General features: G+C 43.1%; 1 protein-coding gene across 1 annotated transcript in view; it reads right to left on the bottom strand.

Moving 5' to 3' along the window:
- TRPM1 (transient receptor potential cation channel subfamily M member 1) overlaps positions 1–16,894 on the bottom strand; it is a 694,024-nt gene extending 677,130 nt beyond the window's left edge. The window contains exon 1 of the mRNA XM_078684915.1: positions 16,787–16,894. Within this exon, the coding sequence (XP_078541041.1) occupies positions 16,787–16,894 (108 nt within the window). The remainder of the gene's footprint in view (positions 1–16,786) is intronic.
- Positions 16,895–18,163: the final 1,269 nt, after the last annotated feature.

Genomic DNA, 18,163 nt, shown 5'->3' with positions numbered 1-18,163 from the left:
CTCCCTCGAGGACGTCCTCCTGTGACACCCTTGTGCGGCCTCGTCGTCCTACATATATGGTCTTGGGCGAGGGCCTTAATCCTGGCCTCATAAAATCCTCCCAGTCTCCACTGTCTCAGGTAGGCACACGGCGCATCGCGGAACACACACACAGCTTCATAAAAAATGCCTACTGGTTATACGTCTTCAGAGGCTATTTATGAATTTATGGTGATGAGAAAAGCCTCTTGCGCCGTGATCTTTGTTATTTTACTACGTCATCTGATTCAATGCTCCCCAAAAGCAGCACGAGGCCGCCTACCAAGTATTTATTTTCAGTTTTATATAGCCTAACTCCACCCGAAGGCATCAGAGCGCTCTACGTGAGTACCAGTTGTGTTACAGACGGACACATTAATTTTTAGGCACGGGGAGATTAAGTGATTTGCCCAGAATCACACGGTGTTGCGCATCCCTGCCAATACTCGAACCCGGTTCCCCAGCTTTAAAATCAGCCGCTCTAGTCATTTAGCGACATCCTCTCCAGGTGACCCCTGAAATGAATATCTGATGGTGAAATGTGGGTCCCTCACCACTGTCCGGGGCCCTCAATGCTACGTCATGCTATCTTGAGCCTATGACTGGAAGTTTAGACTCCGGTGGGAGAAAGCACCCCCAGGGCCAGTGTAAAGTATTAGGATGGGAGGTGATCAGGGCAGGGTCCTGGGGGCCTCTGATGTGTTAGTTTATTTTGTTGTAGCCCTTCCTAGGGAGAGCTCATTCCCCCCCCACCCGGCAAGTGGAGGATTGCTTCAGCGCCATGAGACCCCTGCAGGTCAGTGTGGCGCACAAGTGACCTTCTGGTCTGGACAGCTCTTAGGTAAGGCGCCCAACGCCCATAGGGCTCAAAGGCGCCTTACCTCGCATCGTAAGTAACAGGACACAAACAAATCAACACCCAGCTCTGTGGGCACTCGGTTTGATGCAGAATCGTATATTTAGAAACGTTTAAAATACGTCTTGTGTTTTCTTGCAAGAGACAGCGGCCGATGTCCAGAGACAATAGATTCATAATACCTCTGAGATTAAACATCAGTACCTCTTGTTGCTACGGCTGTTATCGCCTCCTTTTTCCATCTTCACACACAAGGCACAAAGAGAGCCTGATCAAGCACTAAGCAGAAGATCCCGGCTCGGATGGCTGTCACTTGCCCTGAAGAATCCTAGATGCTCTTCCCGTGTGATCTGGTGGAAGGCCTGAGACGCAAACGTGATTTTCGTAAGTGGTAACATACTCAGTAGCAGCAAGATGCTTTTTTCTTTTGTAGGTTCAAATAAAAAAAAATGTTTCCCCCTTTTGCCGCCCTAGCCCTTTTGCCGCCCTAGGCAGCCGCCTAGTCTTGCCTAATGGCAGAAACGGCCCTGACCACTGCAAATCCTTCGCAGTTCCTTCCGAGATCTGAACCACATTGATGAGATTTCCCCGATGCTGTGCCCATTGGAACTTCAAGTCCCACTGCAGAGCCCGCATATGCCACATGGTGGGTCTTACCAACAGGATGCAGGAGGTCATGAGACCAAACAGCATCAGAGTCAACCTCATTCAAATCCAGGATAGAGGCCAAAATATCCGAATCTTAACCTGAATATCCTGGACTCGCTGCTCAGGAGGATAAGCCCAAGAACAGCTCCGATGAAAGGGAGCGTCTGAGAAGGATTAAGGTGTGACTTTGGCAGGTTTACAGAGCACCCCAGCGAATGCAGGAGGTTCACTGTAGTCTGAAAGTGGGAGACGACTGCCTAGGGCAAAGACGCCTTCAACAGCCCGTCGTTGAAGTAGGGGAAGACTGACACCCCTAACCTGCGTAGATGAGCTGCAACCATCGTCATCACCATGGTGAACACCCAAGAGGCACTGGTAAGACTGAAGGGGAGCACGGTAAACTGAAAGTGCTTGTGACCTACCTTAAACCGCAGGTAACGCCAGTGGCTCGGCAGGATGGGAATGTTAAAATACGCATCCTGCAGGTCCAACGCCACCATCCAGTCTCCTTGGTCTAGGGCAGACAAGAGCTTAGCCAAAGAGAGCGTTTTGAATTTCTCCTTTTTGAGGAAGAGATTGGCGGTCCGATGATCCAAATTGTGCCGAAGTCCCTTGTTCTTCTACGGAATCAGATAGTAGCGGGAATGAGAGTCACTAACAATCAGCCTACTTCTGGAGCTGGGACCCTTTCTTTAGCTCCTTTGGCCAAAAGAGCTGTAACTTCCTCTTGGAGAAACTTCAAATGATCCTCCGCCAGCCATCCCTGACTTGCCCGAATAGGAGGAGGAAAAGAAAGGAAAGGTAAAGAAAAGCCCTCTTGGACGATCAGCAAGATCCACTTGTCTGTTGGTATAGTCTCCAGCGGGGGAGATAATGACAAATATTCTCCCACCCACTGGAGTAGTGCGGTCCTACAGAATCAGCCTAGGAGTGCCTGGAGGCTGCGGCTGCCAGGGGCAGTGTGGTAGACGACTTCTGGCCTCCATTATGAGGACTGAATGTACCACGTCCACACACGGCTTGGGCAGTCTGAGTGGGATGGTGGCTAGGATAGGGCTGACGCAGTTGGATACCCCTTCTGTTGCCTTGAAATGGGTGAAAGGAAGACTGGCCACGAGGAGTGGAGGAATGGCCCAAGGATCTGGCCGTAGCTCGAGAGTCCTTGAACCGGACCATGGCCGAGTCTGCATTTTCCCCCAAAAGGCAGGTTTCATCAAAGGGCAAGTCCATCAAATTGGCTTGGACATCCTCCGAGAAGCCACTTGTACAAAGCCATGCGTGGTGCCTCAACACCACTGTCATTGAAATCGACCTACCTAGTGAATCCATTGCGGCGAATTTTGCTGCCTCTCTCCCATCCTTGACAGCTTGGGAGAGCACAGGCCGGGCCTCCTCCGGGACTTGTGGCAGCACCTGCGCAACCGTCTCCCAAAGAGATTGGGAAAAACGGCCCAATAAGCATGGAGTATTCACCAACCGCAATGCCAGACTGGAGGAAGAAAACATCTTCTTCCCAAATTAGTCCAGTCTCTTGGATTCCCTATCCGGAGGGGCGGAAGGGTATGCACTTTGGGACATAGAGGCCTGCACCACCAAACTTTCTGGGGTGGGCTATTGGCTGAGGAACTTTGGGTCGCCCAGAGCTCGGCAATGGTGGCATGCAATCGTCCTATTCACAGGAGCACCTGTGCTAGACTTTGACAATGTTCCTAGAAGGACGTCCATAAGTGCCTCATTAAAGGGCAATAGGGGTCAGAAGTGGAAGCCCCAGGCTGAAGCACTTCGGTCAGGAGATTAGTACTGACCTGCACTGAGGGCAGCTCCAGTCCTAGGACCTCGGCTTCCATCTTAACCACCATGGCATAGGACGCCCCTCCTCCGTAGCCACTGTAGACGGAGAGAGCTTGCCAGTGTCTGGGGAAGTATCCAGACTACTGGCTTCCCCAAGTTCCCCATACCAGTCCATTGTCTCCTCAGAGACATCCTGGTTCTCAAGAGGGTCTCGGGACTCATCCCAATCCTTTCCTGTGCCCAGAACATCCACAAAGTGCTCAGGCGACAACATAGAACCCCTGGGTTCTAGTGACGTCGGAACGGCGAGCCTCAACACCGTTCCGGCTCATGTTGTCGGGGATGAGGATGGGGCTTGTCCCACTGATGGGCATCGGTGCCATTGTACACACCGTCTTTGGATTCGACGCCAGAGAAGGTTGCATTGGTACGACCGGTATCGAACCTGATGGGGCCCCACCGACCCTGCGGAGCCCGAGGGCTCACCAACGGGGTCGTTCCAGTCAAATACGCGGAGCATGGCCTTGAGCAGGAGTCGCTCTTGCTCCCGGAAAGGATGAAGGCGAGAAGTCAACTCAAGTTCCGGCTACGCAGAACCGTGCCTAAAGCGTCAGTTCTCCTTACCTCAATGAGGAACGCCAGTTGAGGAGTCCGCTTGGCCTTCTTCTTCTTCTTCTTGTGCCTCTTCCCCGAGGGTCCTGAAGACCTCGAATGGGAGGAAGAGGATTTAGGGCTAAGTGAGTGGTCCCGCGACTTCCTCTTCTTCGAACGGGACAGTGACCTTCTCAGAGTCTCACTTGACGGTGTCGACTGCAGGGCTGCAAACAAATTCATTGCACACTCCCTCGAGGTCTTCGGGGCCATCGCCTGACACACTGAACACTACTTTGAATCGTGGTCGCATTCAAGACGCCATAGACATATGCGGTGGAGATCGGTGACCCTACTGTAAGGACCCCACTCACCTACAATTAACCCTGTGTCAAAACGTCAATGGCTTCATTTTGTGTCTACCTTTTTGGGACAACTGTGATTGATTCACTGTGCCTTCCTACATTATGGCTTTGTAAATATATTAGCCTTTGAAAAGGCTGGATTGGCTTATCATTATTTTGATGTATATATTGTTCACTGCCCTCCTCTCTCACTTTCCTCTACACTTGCACATTGCTGCACCTTCCCCTTCCTCCCCTCTGGGCCACCTTTTCATAACTGTATCTAACAAATGTGAAGGTTCTGTAATTTGGAACCTATTGTTTAACATTAAATATAATGTTTAAGCATGATTACCATTGTTTAGATTTGACCTATCAGGTGTTGTTGAGTTTCCAATGTTAATTCTAAAGTTTATATCCACTGGGACCACTGTCCCTTGTACCGTATATTACCCAGGTCCTAGTCTCTGGGTTTACCCCATTGTATTGTAACACTCTGCATATCAGGCACCTTTTCAACTTGTAAAAGCACGCTACATAGGTATTTTGCAAAGTATGGGAGACTTCATGCATTTATTTGCTGCAGGCAATGCCTGTGGTAACATCAGGGAAATCAACAACAAAACTGGCCCACAGGCTGACGTGTCAGACACTGCCAGATTGCCATATAGGCTGATTTGACCCTGACTGTTGAAAATGTGTAAGACAATATTGTACATGTACAATCCATCAATTTGCTTTAGTAAAACACTTGTTCTTATGAATACCCTTATGTTTTGAATGCAGACCCTACTGATGAGCGGACATAAATCACTGGTACATGTTTGTAACATACTCCTCTATTTGCACAACATACTAGTTTGGTCTCTTAATGTGCTGTTTATATTCAAGGTGTATGAATTTCACTCTATACCATATTGCTTTGTTAAGGTGCACAGTTTTAATGTACTGGCTTATAAAGATACTTCGTTGGTCCACCCAGGCATCTTAATGGATTGTGTAATCAATCTGTTTGAAATTAGTATGCTTATTTGAATGCATGATGTACATATTGATATGCATAACCTTTTAGGGTGTCTGTATACTTTACAGATTCTACCTAATGGCAGAAATGCATTATGGATGCATGCATCTAAAATTGGTTTTCGATCTCCGTATAAAGTGTAGCGTTTTCAAACATTTATTATATATACAAAATGCTAGTACATATATATGTACGTATATTAAATAAAATTGTTTTGTATTCCAATATTAATCTACAGAGGTAAGTATGTTTGTGTCTTTTACATGTGTTATTTTACTGACCACCGAAATAATGTGCTTTAATAGCAATGGGCTACATTTAAAATTAGTTTGGTTTGCCTAATTGAAGTGTGCTTAATAATGTCGTAAAATACCATTTAAATCCTATTTTTAGCGTGTTTTGTATGCTCCCTCTGTTTGAAGCAGTACTAAATCCAAGTGGTTAGAAAGTACTAGGAAGCTGATTTCCACATTGTGTAGAAATTACATTGCTACACTTACTACTTTTCCCTCTCAGTTCTATCAATGTTCTATTTTTCTAGAGGACTTTTTGAGGTCAATGGCACTTCCAGTTAACCTCAGTTGCAAAAGGCCAGTGCAACAACTAGTTCTGGTATTTAAATGAAGGTCTCTTTAAAGTTTTGAAAACAATGGCACTGTTTTGCAGTTCATGTGGTTTCCTTAACACATATGGTAATACTGCTTCTGCTAGATTCAGTTAAGAACACCTAGAGAAAGGCTATGTTAATGAACTTTTATGTTTATAACCCTGTTAAAATATTCCATATTCTAAATGCATTTCAATTGACAATGAAGCAATATATGCATCTCTTTTCCATCCAATATGTTCCCTATTACAGATTTTTAATAAACAGACATTATTAATGGCTTCGTCAGTATACTAACATTAATCACTTTAAAAATCAAGGTTCTCTTATTCTCCAGGTTCAGATCTCGTAGTGTGTGTTTCCTTCTTTTGTTGAGATACAAACTAGACCTTTTAAGACAAAGGCTGTTTGATCAAGGCGCTGAATGGTTTCCACTCCATGGGGCTGACTTAAGAGTTAGAGAATAAGTGTAAGTATACAAATATGTTGAAGAAGTGTTAAGGACCCTATTTGCAACACTCCACTGGTGGAAAATATTCACTGGCCGAACTACCTTTGTCCTACTGTCCTTACAGTGGCAGTAATCACGTGTATCGATCCTGAATCCGCAAGAAATCCTCTCTAAGGATTTACTCCAGAGATCAGCAGATTTACTGTTACTACGGAACAATTAGTCATTCCCACATTGCCAATCCTGCACTCTTTTTTGATTCTCTATCAATAGTTGGTGCTCTACATACATGATGTGTTGAAAGATGTCACTTTTCATGCTTTTTCCAGGATCATTAGTTAGCTAACTGCTGAGAATGCTTAATAGTGATTGAAAGTCTCCACTCTTAATCTCGCTCAGTGGTCTGGGACTTCAAATGATGGTTCTATCGTTGATCTGAGTCCCAATGTGGATAAACAGTTGTGGGAGGCAGGGCCGAAAGACTGTTGATCTAGGGCCTTGGAGCAGCCCCCATTGAGGTATAACAGAAGGGGAAATCCCAAGACCAACAATGTGGGAAAAGGGGCAAAGAGTGGAAAAGAAAGAGAGATGAAGGTGGGACAAATCCCAAGATGCCATGTCTATCAACCACCTCCATTTCTTTTGGGATGGAATTGAAGAAAGTGACAAATCTACAGATATAAGGGATGCCATTTGCATCAATAAGGGATGCTATATACATCAAAGTTCGGGAGCTATTGAATAACAAGCTAGACCTCATATTCAATCATTCAATCAGTTGAAGATATATAGAGCATGGCAAATCACTGCTCAGTCTCGTGGCGCTGGAGCTGTTTGCTGCTGTGTGGAGGGCTGATCATTCAAATATCCAGGTATTTGGTTCTCTTCTGATTTGCTGAAGCAACGGTGCAGTCCTGAGGTGTAGGGGGAAGTTGTTCCAAGCTTTGCCTGCCATGTGCGAGAAGGAGCGTCCTCTGCTGTTTGCTGAACAAATCAGTGGATGTCTGCGAAGGAGAGGGAAGCTGATTGGTGGTGTCCAGTTGGTTGGTGGAGGGTCAGGCATTTGTTGATGCAAGCTGGTCCTTCGTTGTGCAGGGCCTCGTAGGCCTGGGTCAGCATCTTGAACTGGCAAATCTTCTGAAATGGGATCCAGTGTAGATTCTTGAGATGTGGTGTGATGGGGGTCCTTCTGGGGAGGTCGAGTGTGAGTCTACCCACACAATCAATCAATCAATCAGAATCATGTAAAGTGCGACTGCTCACCTGTGAGGGTCTCATAGCGCTGGGTGGGAGGGGGGTTCTGTATTTTCTGGAGTCTCTTCTGGAGGCGTACAGTGATTCCTACATAGAGCGTGTTCCCGTAGTCCAGTCTGTTGGTGACGAGGGCATGCGTGACGGTCCTTCTGGTGTCTGCCAGAAGCGACCTGAAGATCTTGCGGAGAATTCCAATGGTGTGGAAGCAGGTAGATGAGACTGCATTGACTTGCCTCTCCATGGATAGATAGCTATCCAGGATGATGCAGAGGTTATGGGCGTGATCTGTTGGGACTGCAGCGTGCCGAGCTCCACGGGTTACCTTGTGTTGGTCCATGGCGCGGTGTTGCTACCAAAGATGATGATTTCCATGTTTTTGGTGTTAAATTTGAAGCAGTTGTCCTTCATCAAGTCTGCGACGTTAATCATGCATCTGTGGAAGTTAGCTTTAGTGGTAAAGGGATCTTTAAATATGGAGAAGGCTCCTGTGCCACAGAACGTCACAAAAAGTGACGTTCTGGTGGCACAAGGGGCCTCATAAATGAGGCCCTGGAGCCTACAGCCCTACCAAGCACGGTAATATGGCATTTGAAGTGGTGCAGAAATGATAAAGGGGGAAAAGTTTCAAGACCACGGGAAACTCTAGAGGAAAGAGGTGGAAAGAGAGACACTGGGTTAGTGAATAGAGCTCCTGTACATATGGAAAATCCTTTACCCCAGCTCCTACCAGAGGGTACCCCATATGTGGTGGTCTTGAAGAACGTACCAGTCCTTACATCTTTTTCAAAAGAAGATCACTCAGCTGTGAGAAAAAGTAACTGACAGGTTTTGGAATAAATGGGTTGCCACTTTATTTTGTAACTGAAATCCCAATGGTTAGAAAGTCTTCCTTGGTCAGACCTTGTACGAAGGAAGTGAGCGGGGACTGTGTAGTTATAAATTTCAAGTCACTAAACACAGTCAGCTCCTTACTGAGGATCTTTTATATTTGGCATTGAGCACCCGGTTCTATAAAGTTTGACCTTTAGGTTATTTTTACAGGCCGGAGGTGCTCTTTTTAAGACTTGTAAATGGGAATGAACTCCATCAGAGGGCTGAAAAACCATCCGACAATGTGAAGGTTCGAAACCCCTTTGATGCTCCTGCATCTCTAGATGATCTGCACTGACTTTGTACCAACTTGAGTTCAGAAGCACAGAACTGCGATAGCTTTGTTACATGGGGGTGTGTGGTTCAAGAGCCCCTAGGGCAGAAGGGACAGGAATGGCCCTTGGAGAAGTGCTTTTCAATTACTCCTGCCAGTTTCAAGCCCAGTTTGGGGGAGGGCAGGGTTGGGTTGGAAGAAGAGGCCTGAGAATTGCGTCTTGGAATATTGCTGGTGTTCACATCAACCTCTTAAATCTAGATTGGATTTCTGTTATCAATAATGCAGACATTATTTCATTGCAAAAGACTTGGGCACTTGAGGATTTTAGCATAAATGCATTTTACATAGTAAGCAGAGCTGCTATTCCATCTTGTGCCGGCACAGCTAAGGGGGGATTAGCTATTTTGTGCTCTGTAAAATTAACATGCCTCTCTAATAGAACAATTTATTTCAGGCCCCCTTACCAGTTGGTATTACTGCAGATTCCATGTTCTTTGATGTTATTGTGGTCAATTTGAATAACACTATTTTTGACTCATGTGTGACCACTTTAATAGATGATATGGAGAGTGAATTAGTGAACTTTTAGGACAGCTGTAATAGTGAGACACTAATAGTCTGGGCTGGGTGTCAACACGAGCCTGTGCGGGAAAGCGGACTCCTCCTATTGAGGTATGAAGATAATGGAGAGGTGTGATTTTGGGAATAATTTCTGCATGCAGTAGAAAATACAGGGCTCTAAGGTGTGATATTAAAGATTGTGTTCTTACTTTATTTAGAATTTTAAAAAAACCTCTGTAAGATTAGAAGACCTTTATTAACAATTTTAAACAGATACCAATGTACACTTTGCAAGCCAAACTGTGATAATAACACAAGTAAACAAGCATTGGCAAAGCTAATAGATCTGGTGGTCGTTTGTTCTGTCATGGTTTTTACAAAACCTTATTGCTTGGAAAAAATGCCGCGCCCTCATCAATCTTTAAAAAAATCATTTGCAAGAAAGTTTTTTGAGTTAAAAAAACACACACACATCACCATAGTACTCATGGGCACTGAAGGGAACTACTTTATGTGTGGATGTGTTCCTTTTGAAAGGGAATCATGTCATATTTCTTAGTGAAGTCAGCCAATGGCTGAGTGGGGTGATACGCTGCCCATTAATGCATGCTGGAGTGGGCGAAAGAAAAATGTATATGAGAAAGAAAGAAAGAAAGAAAGAGAGAAAAAAGACAGGAGAGAGAGAAAGAGAGAAAACGATGGGAGAGAGAGATAGAAAGAAAGAAAAAAAGCAAAAGACAGGAGAAAGAAAGGATGAAAGAAAGAAATAAAGAAAGAAAGAAAGAAAGAAAGAGAAAAGACAGAATAGAAAAAAACAATTGAATAAACGAAGAAAGAAAGAAAGCCAAAGACATGAGAGAGAGAATGAAAAAGAGAATACAGAACGGCTTCAAATGGACACAATCTGATCTGTATGCTGTGAAATAGCAGCAGTCAGAGAGAAGAGAGGTGGCCAAAAGCCACCTCTCTTCATCGATTACTTCATCCTCATTCCCATATTTTAGGGAAATAAAAAGGTCTTGGCTAATACTTGCCCTAAAAAAGGAATAGTTGCGGATAGAATGTACACAGTTAACTTTCACCTCCAGCTCATAAATATTTAAGGCATTTTATATAATTACTCAAAAGTGCAAATGCATCTGTGATGCCGAAAGTTAACAAAATAATGAACTGAGATTATTGAATTGGCCTAAAACGTAACTGCCAGCCTGTTTAAAAATAATCTAAGGTTATTTCTAATATATCATCGGAATGGTACAATGCAGACAGGAGAAGATAATATTTCGTATTCATCACCTTCTATTTACTGAATCCAGGGATGAGAGTTTGGCTTGTGAGGAATACTGTCATGCAGCAATAACATGAATAGAGCATTAGATAAAATTAAGATGGAGAGCATTTTTTGATACGCTGTGTATAAACCTTTAACCGCCTTTTGAGCCACTGGAAGCCATATGAAGTTTAGGTGTGGTTGTACAATCTTTAAACTGTTCCCCATTCCTATTGTTCAGTACTTGGATAAGTCTTTTGATTGGGATGTGAATCCATTATGATCGTCTTCTATGCAGGAATATTACCACCCTTTGGTACACTAGTAGATAGTGACAGACTATGGACAAGATTGAAAGGTGTTTCAAATTGGTATGTTACGATACGTTAAAGGGACTTATAAAGCACAGGTTTCCTGATGAAAGACACTGGGAGAGCAAGACGCAAGTTAAATAGAGAGAATGTAGCCTAACGGCTAGGGCGGTCGACCTCAAATCTGGGTTCGAGTCTCGGCAAGGACGTTCAACATCCTGTGATTCTGGGCAAATCACGTAATCTCCCTGTGCCTAAAAAATATTAATGTGACCTCATGTAATGCAACTGGTGCTCGTTTAAAACACTCTGATATCTTCGGGTCAAGTTTGCGCTATATAAAAATACTTGAATAAATAGCAATGTTTTGACGGACCTATGTGTATGTGGAACTATATAGACATTTTTACTCTCAATTAACTCTGAATTATGTGTCTTTTTCCTATAATGGTGGAGAAGTGTGGCTCACCGGTTAGAAGCGGCAGACCCTAAAAGCAGAGGTCGGCCCGGGACCAGGGTTCAATTCCCGACGCGGCAGGGTCTTGGGTCAATGTCTGCGGACTCGATAATTCTCGCTTAGGTGCCTACGCTAACCATGGGTCCCACTCTGCAACTCTGGGCAATAGCTTGCTTAATCTCCACAACGGCCCCAGCAACGCCGGGGATGCCTGGCTTCACCTTGGGGTGCCCTCTCACAGGGAAAGCCAGGACGGGTTCCCCAGCGGTATACAGCGCCAGGATGCCACGTAACGAGGTAACAGTGCGCTTTACAAGTATACATACATTACATTACAATACATGTAATGGGTTATATATTTTAATGTTCTCCTTTCTTTTGTCTTTTTGACTGAACATTTCTAGTCACTGTCCTAACCAATTAAATAATACTTTTCATCGATATCTATATTTTAATATATTGCTATATAGGAGTGACTTTAACTCTGTATGAATTTGGTAATTTCAAATTTGGAACAGACACTAACATCAAACGTTTAAGTAATAAGATTATATAATACTTCCTATGTTTTTCTATTATTAGACGTGTGTTGAAATATGTTAAGCCACACATTTTATTTCTTACTTTCATGTACTTTTAATTTGCAGATGCTGTCATTTCCTAAACTTCATTATAATGGCGACATACTCAGAGGATGCAATAGTTTGTGCCTTACTTAAATACTGTATAGTTGACACAGTATAAACTAAGCTTGTAATTTTAGACTGTATGAAAACACAGAGAAGGATATGGTCATAGGTGACCTTTTCTTAATTCTCTTTATTCAAATGGAAACATCATGAAAACCTAGCTTAAAGCCAAGCCTAACATGCTTGGAGCCACGAGTGAGAGAAGTTGATGTTTACAACCTGCAAATGTCTACCTATTTCCAACGCTCAATGGCTCTACTGTTCAACACCAATAATGCATTAACTCGATTTACAGTCAATCTGTCTATATTTCTTTCATAATTTCATCCACTTTCCCGCTCTCACTTGACGAAAATTCCTCGTGACAGAGTTAATGTGGCCAGTGGTCACAGCATATGTTACACCATCACCTCAGCATTTTACAATGTCACTGTATGATAATGTGCTTGGACAATACATGGTTTCTAAAATCGACAAAAGCCAAACAAGAAGAAATAATAAAGAATTCAAATTTTGTTGTAGACCAATGTTAAAGTCATAGCTGTATTCAATTAATTTGTGCACAATATGAGCCGGTCTACTGTAACAGCATTCTTATCTTGAGACGGCATTCTTTTGCCGCCTTAGTTATGGTATATTGTCTGTCACCACGGTGCTAATGGTCACCTGCATGCAAATGTTTATCTCTTATATTGTTCCTGATGTATAGTAATAACAAATTCCTAATTTTGTATTTAAAGTATGTTAGTAACGTTGTACAAGTAAACTCTGTGATTTGAACTGTCCCTTGATGTAATTTTGTTTCTTAACTGTGAACCAGCAAAGCCTCTAATAATGAGTGTACTCTGTTCAATTGAATATATAGGATCTAATCTTAGTGGGTAATTTTAGTCCCAGTGAGGTCACAAATATCAGTGCAGACATAAACATAGTACTCGTAAAGGCCCTTTGTGAATTCCCAAAGTTGTAAACGTAGACATTTGATCTAAGTTTAGACCAAACATCTATGTTTACCTTTGTGAATCAGGCCCTAATTGAGGTCAGAATTTTCGTTTTTCATTAAATTTAATAAATTCTTATTTAATGACTAAAGGGATTGCCAATCAAGCTTCATAATGCTTTAAACATAGAATAGAATTGCCAGCACGTTTTTCATGACTTCAGACAATATGGTGTTGTGCCTTCAGAACAAATTACTAGTCCAGTGTTTTTTGTATTTCTAACAGTAAGCTGATAAGTAAAATACAAATAAAAATCTGTAGGTGAGTATAGATGTATTATTCTTAATTCCAAACACATGCATTTTGTTTATATCTTCAGGGCACGTAGATGTGGAGTTAAGAACAGAATATTTTGTGGCAAGTAAAGACCCTGGTTAAGTGGGGTTACCAGACGTCATACTGTAGCTCGTCTGCTAGCATGACATAAACCTAGGGGGCAGATGTACGACCATTTGATTATGCGCCTCGCAAATTGCAACAAATTGTGGGTTGCAAATAGAAAGGGGCAAAATCAAATGTGTGTTTAACACTGTTTGCGATTCTGGGTCCCCTAGGGACCACTTTCCATTTGCAAATGCATTACCAGCTACTTGAAGTAGGTGGTAATTGCGAGTGTTTTGCAACCGCAATTGCGGTTGCAAAACATTAGTACATGGGTTTGAGACTCGCTATTTGGAAGGAAAGCCCCTTCCAAATAGCGAGTCTCTAAACACTTGTTCGCGAGTTGCAATTCATTTACGACTCGCAAAATTCTGTTGGTACATGGCCATGACAATTTTAGCATTCACAAACGGGTCGCTAAGCCTTTTGCGCAAGCTAAAATTGTTCGTACATCTTGCCTCTAGTCATTTACATGTATGCAGATGATACTCAAATTAAAGTAGGAGAGTAATGAAGAAGGGATTATTTTAAAGTCGATGCATTCTAATTGTGAAGCTCAACCCATCACAATCTTAGATCATGTTGACTAAGAACTATCCCACAAGTTACGAAGCTAATCCTCTGACAACCCAGATCTAGTAACTGTGATCAGAAACTCACAAGTTCATAATGACTACAACCAAACACCTGCCCACCTTATTCAATTGGTTCTAAAATGTTGTTTATCCTCTCCATGTTATTCAACACATTGTACTTATTTTGTGTTTTCCTTTCGGGATCTTAGTTGTGAATACTATATTTCACTCAATTTTAGATTGCTACAGTTCAGTCTATCCAGGCCTACGTGAGAAATCGATTCAAACCTACTATGTATAGGTAAAAGCAGCAACCAGAACTATTTTTGCCTAGATGAATTTAACCATGTTTTCTTGGAGGTACAGCAATTGCACTGGTTGCCTGTTAAGAAAATGATTACTTTTCTCCAGAGAATTTATCATTCACATAGTCCTCCCCTCTTTGCCAAAAAATTCACTAAACATGCTAATGTGCAAATCCTCTCCTCCTATCCTAGGTTTCTGGTTTTAGTTCTCAGAGTGAAAATCCTATTGAGATGTAAAATATGTTAATTTCCAAGTACCATGCCCATGGAACTCTCTCCCTCCTCTACTTACAGATGAATCTCTACCACATTTTAGAAAGATCCTACTGTCCTGCCTGTTCGGTTTCTAAATACACTCAGAAATCAACTAAAGTTTCTTTCTCTCTCTATAGTACTAAGAGGTATTTTTTGAGGGTGAACATACACTATAACTACGGATACCGACAGGATTTTAATCCCACTGCCTGGAAGCAGCATGTATCCACTATCTTGCAGAGAAATAAAGTAGGAGACCACATGCCCTCTTGAATGCAATTTGCCAGTTGGGGGAACAGAGCATAGCTCTAGCATATGAGCCTTTAACATTAATATTGCACTGTAAAAGCTGAACTCTATCAGGCTTAGTCAATGCTTCTTCTACTGTGACATGGTGGTACTCTTACTTCCCGTACGTCTCTCTCGTTCCCATTATTATTTATTATTATTATTATTATTACTTGTCTCTGTTCCCTCAGTGTGTACTCTTTCTTGTGTTTTCCCGCTCTTCTCCTTAGCTAGACGCCTCCAGTTCAGTTCACCCCTTGTCCTTGTTTTGAACTGAATAATACAGGCCTTAACACAAGGACGTCCATCTGACATTACGATCCTTTTTGCTATAATCACTTCGATGCCCAGGCGGCCATTTTGTTAAACCTTCTTCCACATACTAAAGACACAGAAAATATTTATTTTTTCATTTATTTTCCATAGTAGCCTGCTGGTGATCTTTGCCGCAGAAACATTATTGCACTATTTATATAAGAACAAGAGTATTATGCAGGGGGGGCGCTTAAGCGGGTTGTTTGGGATGTTATACCTTCCTAATACATTTTTTGGGGGTAAATAGATAATACAAGTGCATTCAGTCGGGTATGGTGAGTTGTCTGTCGGATTTCGCTTGGAATGTTTACAATCACAGACAAAAATGCACACACTCTCTCCCTTTCTCTGTTTTGAAAGTCTTCAAAAATGTTGGTAAGTTTGGAAAATAGTGTTTTCACTCATTTAGTTTCCCTAACCAATCTGCATTCCTCTCCCTTTAAGCCCCTCTCAAGCAATGCCCTCGTATGAAGTATTTCAAACTATATATATCAGCGTCATTATTGGAAAATCTGAAGCTAACCCCACATGCCCCCCCCCCATCCCCAGGCCCCCCCTCAACAAAATTACTGACCAAGCTGCGTCCCTGGTATTATGGTCCACAGTGGAAAGACATGCCTGCAGTGGTATTCACCGTGAGAAAACGCCACTTGCCTTTAACAGGTGGCACCTGCCAAACTACTCCGTGCTACATGCGATATGGTGCTAATAATTGCTAGCAATTAAGTTTTAATCACTGTTAGAATCACGTGTTTACACTAATCACAGTTCATGGCACGAGGCAGCCCTTGCGCATTTAGCTGTTTGTTAGTCAGTCTGCGCACGAAAGTGCATTTTTAATATTATCAGCCACCTTGTATAATCATATTCTTTGTAATGCTAAAAAATAGTTTCGCACAAACTACATGCTAGACATCCATGTAGAAAATGTTTTTCTTACGATGTAAATCTTAATTTATCACAACAATATTTTCAAGTCTTAAAGTTATTAAGGAAGGCTGGAATTCCTTGCAGAACTGTTTTAATCTGGTATTACGTTTTAGGAATGTACCAGTATTTTGACCGCTTTATACATTAAAATATTAAGTGCACTTGGATCGTTTTACGTAAACACAGACTTGGGACAAATAACTGAGGTGCAAGATAGTGCAAGCACCATGTAGCTTGGATGAGAGGGAATGACTCAAACAGATTTTGCACCAGCCCACAATGAAGAAATGCATTTGCAGCAGGGCAATGTGGAAGACATTAAAAAATGTATTACATATATATATATAGCAGAATAGAATTACATTTTATTTTCTGACACATTAAAACACTTTGGAAAAAATTATTTTAATCGATTTTGCACTATTTTTGTTGTCTTGGAAAGTAATTTCACTTTACACTATCAACTGGAGATACATGTATTTGCCAACCCAGCAAAAACAGAGGGAAATCAGTTCACTCTACTTCTGGCCTTTGTTTAAAATGCTATGTACTATGGGTTCGGTTAAGTGATCAAACCCTGAATGCCTCAGTCCTTTATAACCCGACATCAAACTAATACAAAATAATTGGCCTGCTTATTTGCACCAATGTGAAATTTTTGTTTCTATCTGACTATGTTGACTGTCACCACCATAGATCACAGAATGACAGACTTACCTTTTGGGATCCAGATGACGAACCCTTTAGTGAGGCGCGCTTCAAGGACCCGCTCATCCTCCTCAAGGGCCCCCCCCTTCCTCCGGCGCCTTTCCCCCTACTGTCCATGTGTCCCCTAGAGCCCATCCATCAAGGGGAACCTTGACTGCAGTCATATAGCCTGGGATGGCAGGTGCACTGGAGGCAAGAGATATGGCCCATCCATCAAATGCAAGGGAAGAGGAATGGCCAAGGTCCTTGAGAAGGGGGCCACCAGAGGCGTGAGAGTCCAGCTCCGGGCCACAATGGGGCATGAAGTGCAGTGAGAGATGGGCAGGCAGGACCAGTCAGGCAATGGATGGATACACACTGCGGCTCTGCCTGTCCCCCAACCCCACCCCGAGCTGGAGCCTTTATAATCAGGCTTAATGCACACAGCTTCAGATAGCTATGGTTTTTAATGGATGAAGATTTAATAAATGGTGATTGAAGGGAAATCTACTTTGGGAAGCTGCAGTCCAAAAGGTTTTTACGCAACGAGTATGGCCGGTCAGATGGGCATGGTTTAGGCCTGTGCATAAGCGCAGCAGATGGTGACCAGAGCGGGGATAGAGCGGATTGGCTGGCTGCAAGAGGCGCGCGGCCGATCTCAGGCTGGGAAGCCACGATTAGCAGTAGCAGAACCGGCTGGAAATGGACAGACAGGGAGCAAGGCAGACAAGAGCAAGGGATTACCGAAAAGAGAGAGTGGGGAGCGGTGGCAGTAATACTGAGCCCCCACCTTTCATGAGACCTTTGAACTTGTTGACGAATGCAAGCAAGAAGGGCACAAAATACGAAGAACTAACTGCACTCACCCACATACTGCCCAACCCTACCCTCTAGGCAGTAGACTACCCGTTGTGGAGCAGCAGCAGTGGCCACGTGTTTGACCCCTGCATCCTGCCAGTTTTATGGGCCAGCTGGAAATCACACAGCAATTGTTCCACGTGCCGTGACAAGAATACAAACGAACTGCAGTAAAGTAAAGGCTGCCTAAAATGATTACAATCTGCCCAGTCAACTGCAACAACAAATATTTAATAGTTGCTTCTTTAACTGAGTGCATCCCCTGGCCCTACAATTATGCCGATGTCTTTAATGGTTATATTTGTGTGCATTCCTGAGTATTTAGACATTTACTGAAACCAGATAAAAAAATCATCCTTTCGGTTGTAGGCTATTAACAACACAGACAGAAGCTCTCATTTCCACAGTCACTTTATTAGGGTGCTGAATCCATACTTATTTGGCACTGTCTGCTGGCAGATGATTGGTGTCTTGATAACTGCTCTCCTCAGCCTGTTCCGCAGCACTGAAGTGTCAACCTTGCCACTGGCGTCATGAAAAGTGAGGGGG

This window comes from Lissotriton helveticus, chromosome 3_2, assembly GCF_964261635.1.
Source record: "Lissotriton helveticus chromosome 3_2, aLisHel1.1, whole genome shotgun sequence".
NCBI lineage: Eukaryota > Metazoa > Chordata > Amphibia > Caudata > Salamandridae > Lissotriton > Lissotriton helveticus.
This window is presented reverse-complemented; position numbering and strand designations above follow the sequence as displayed.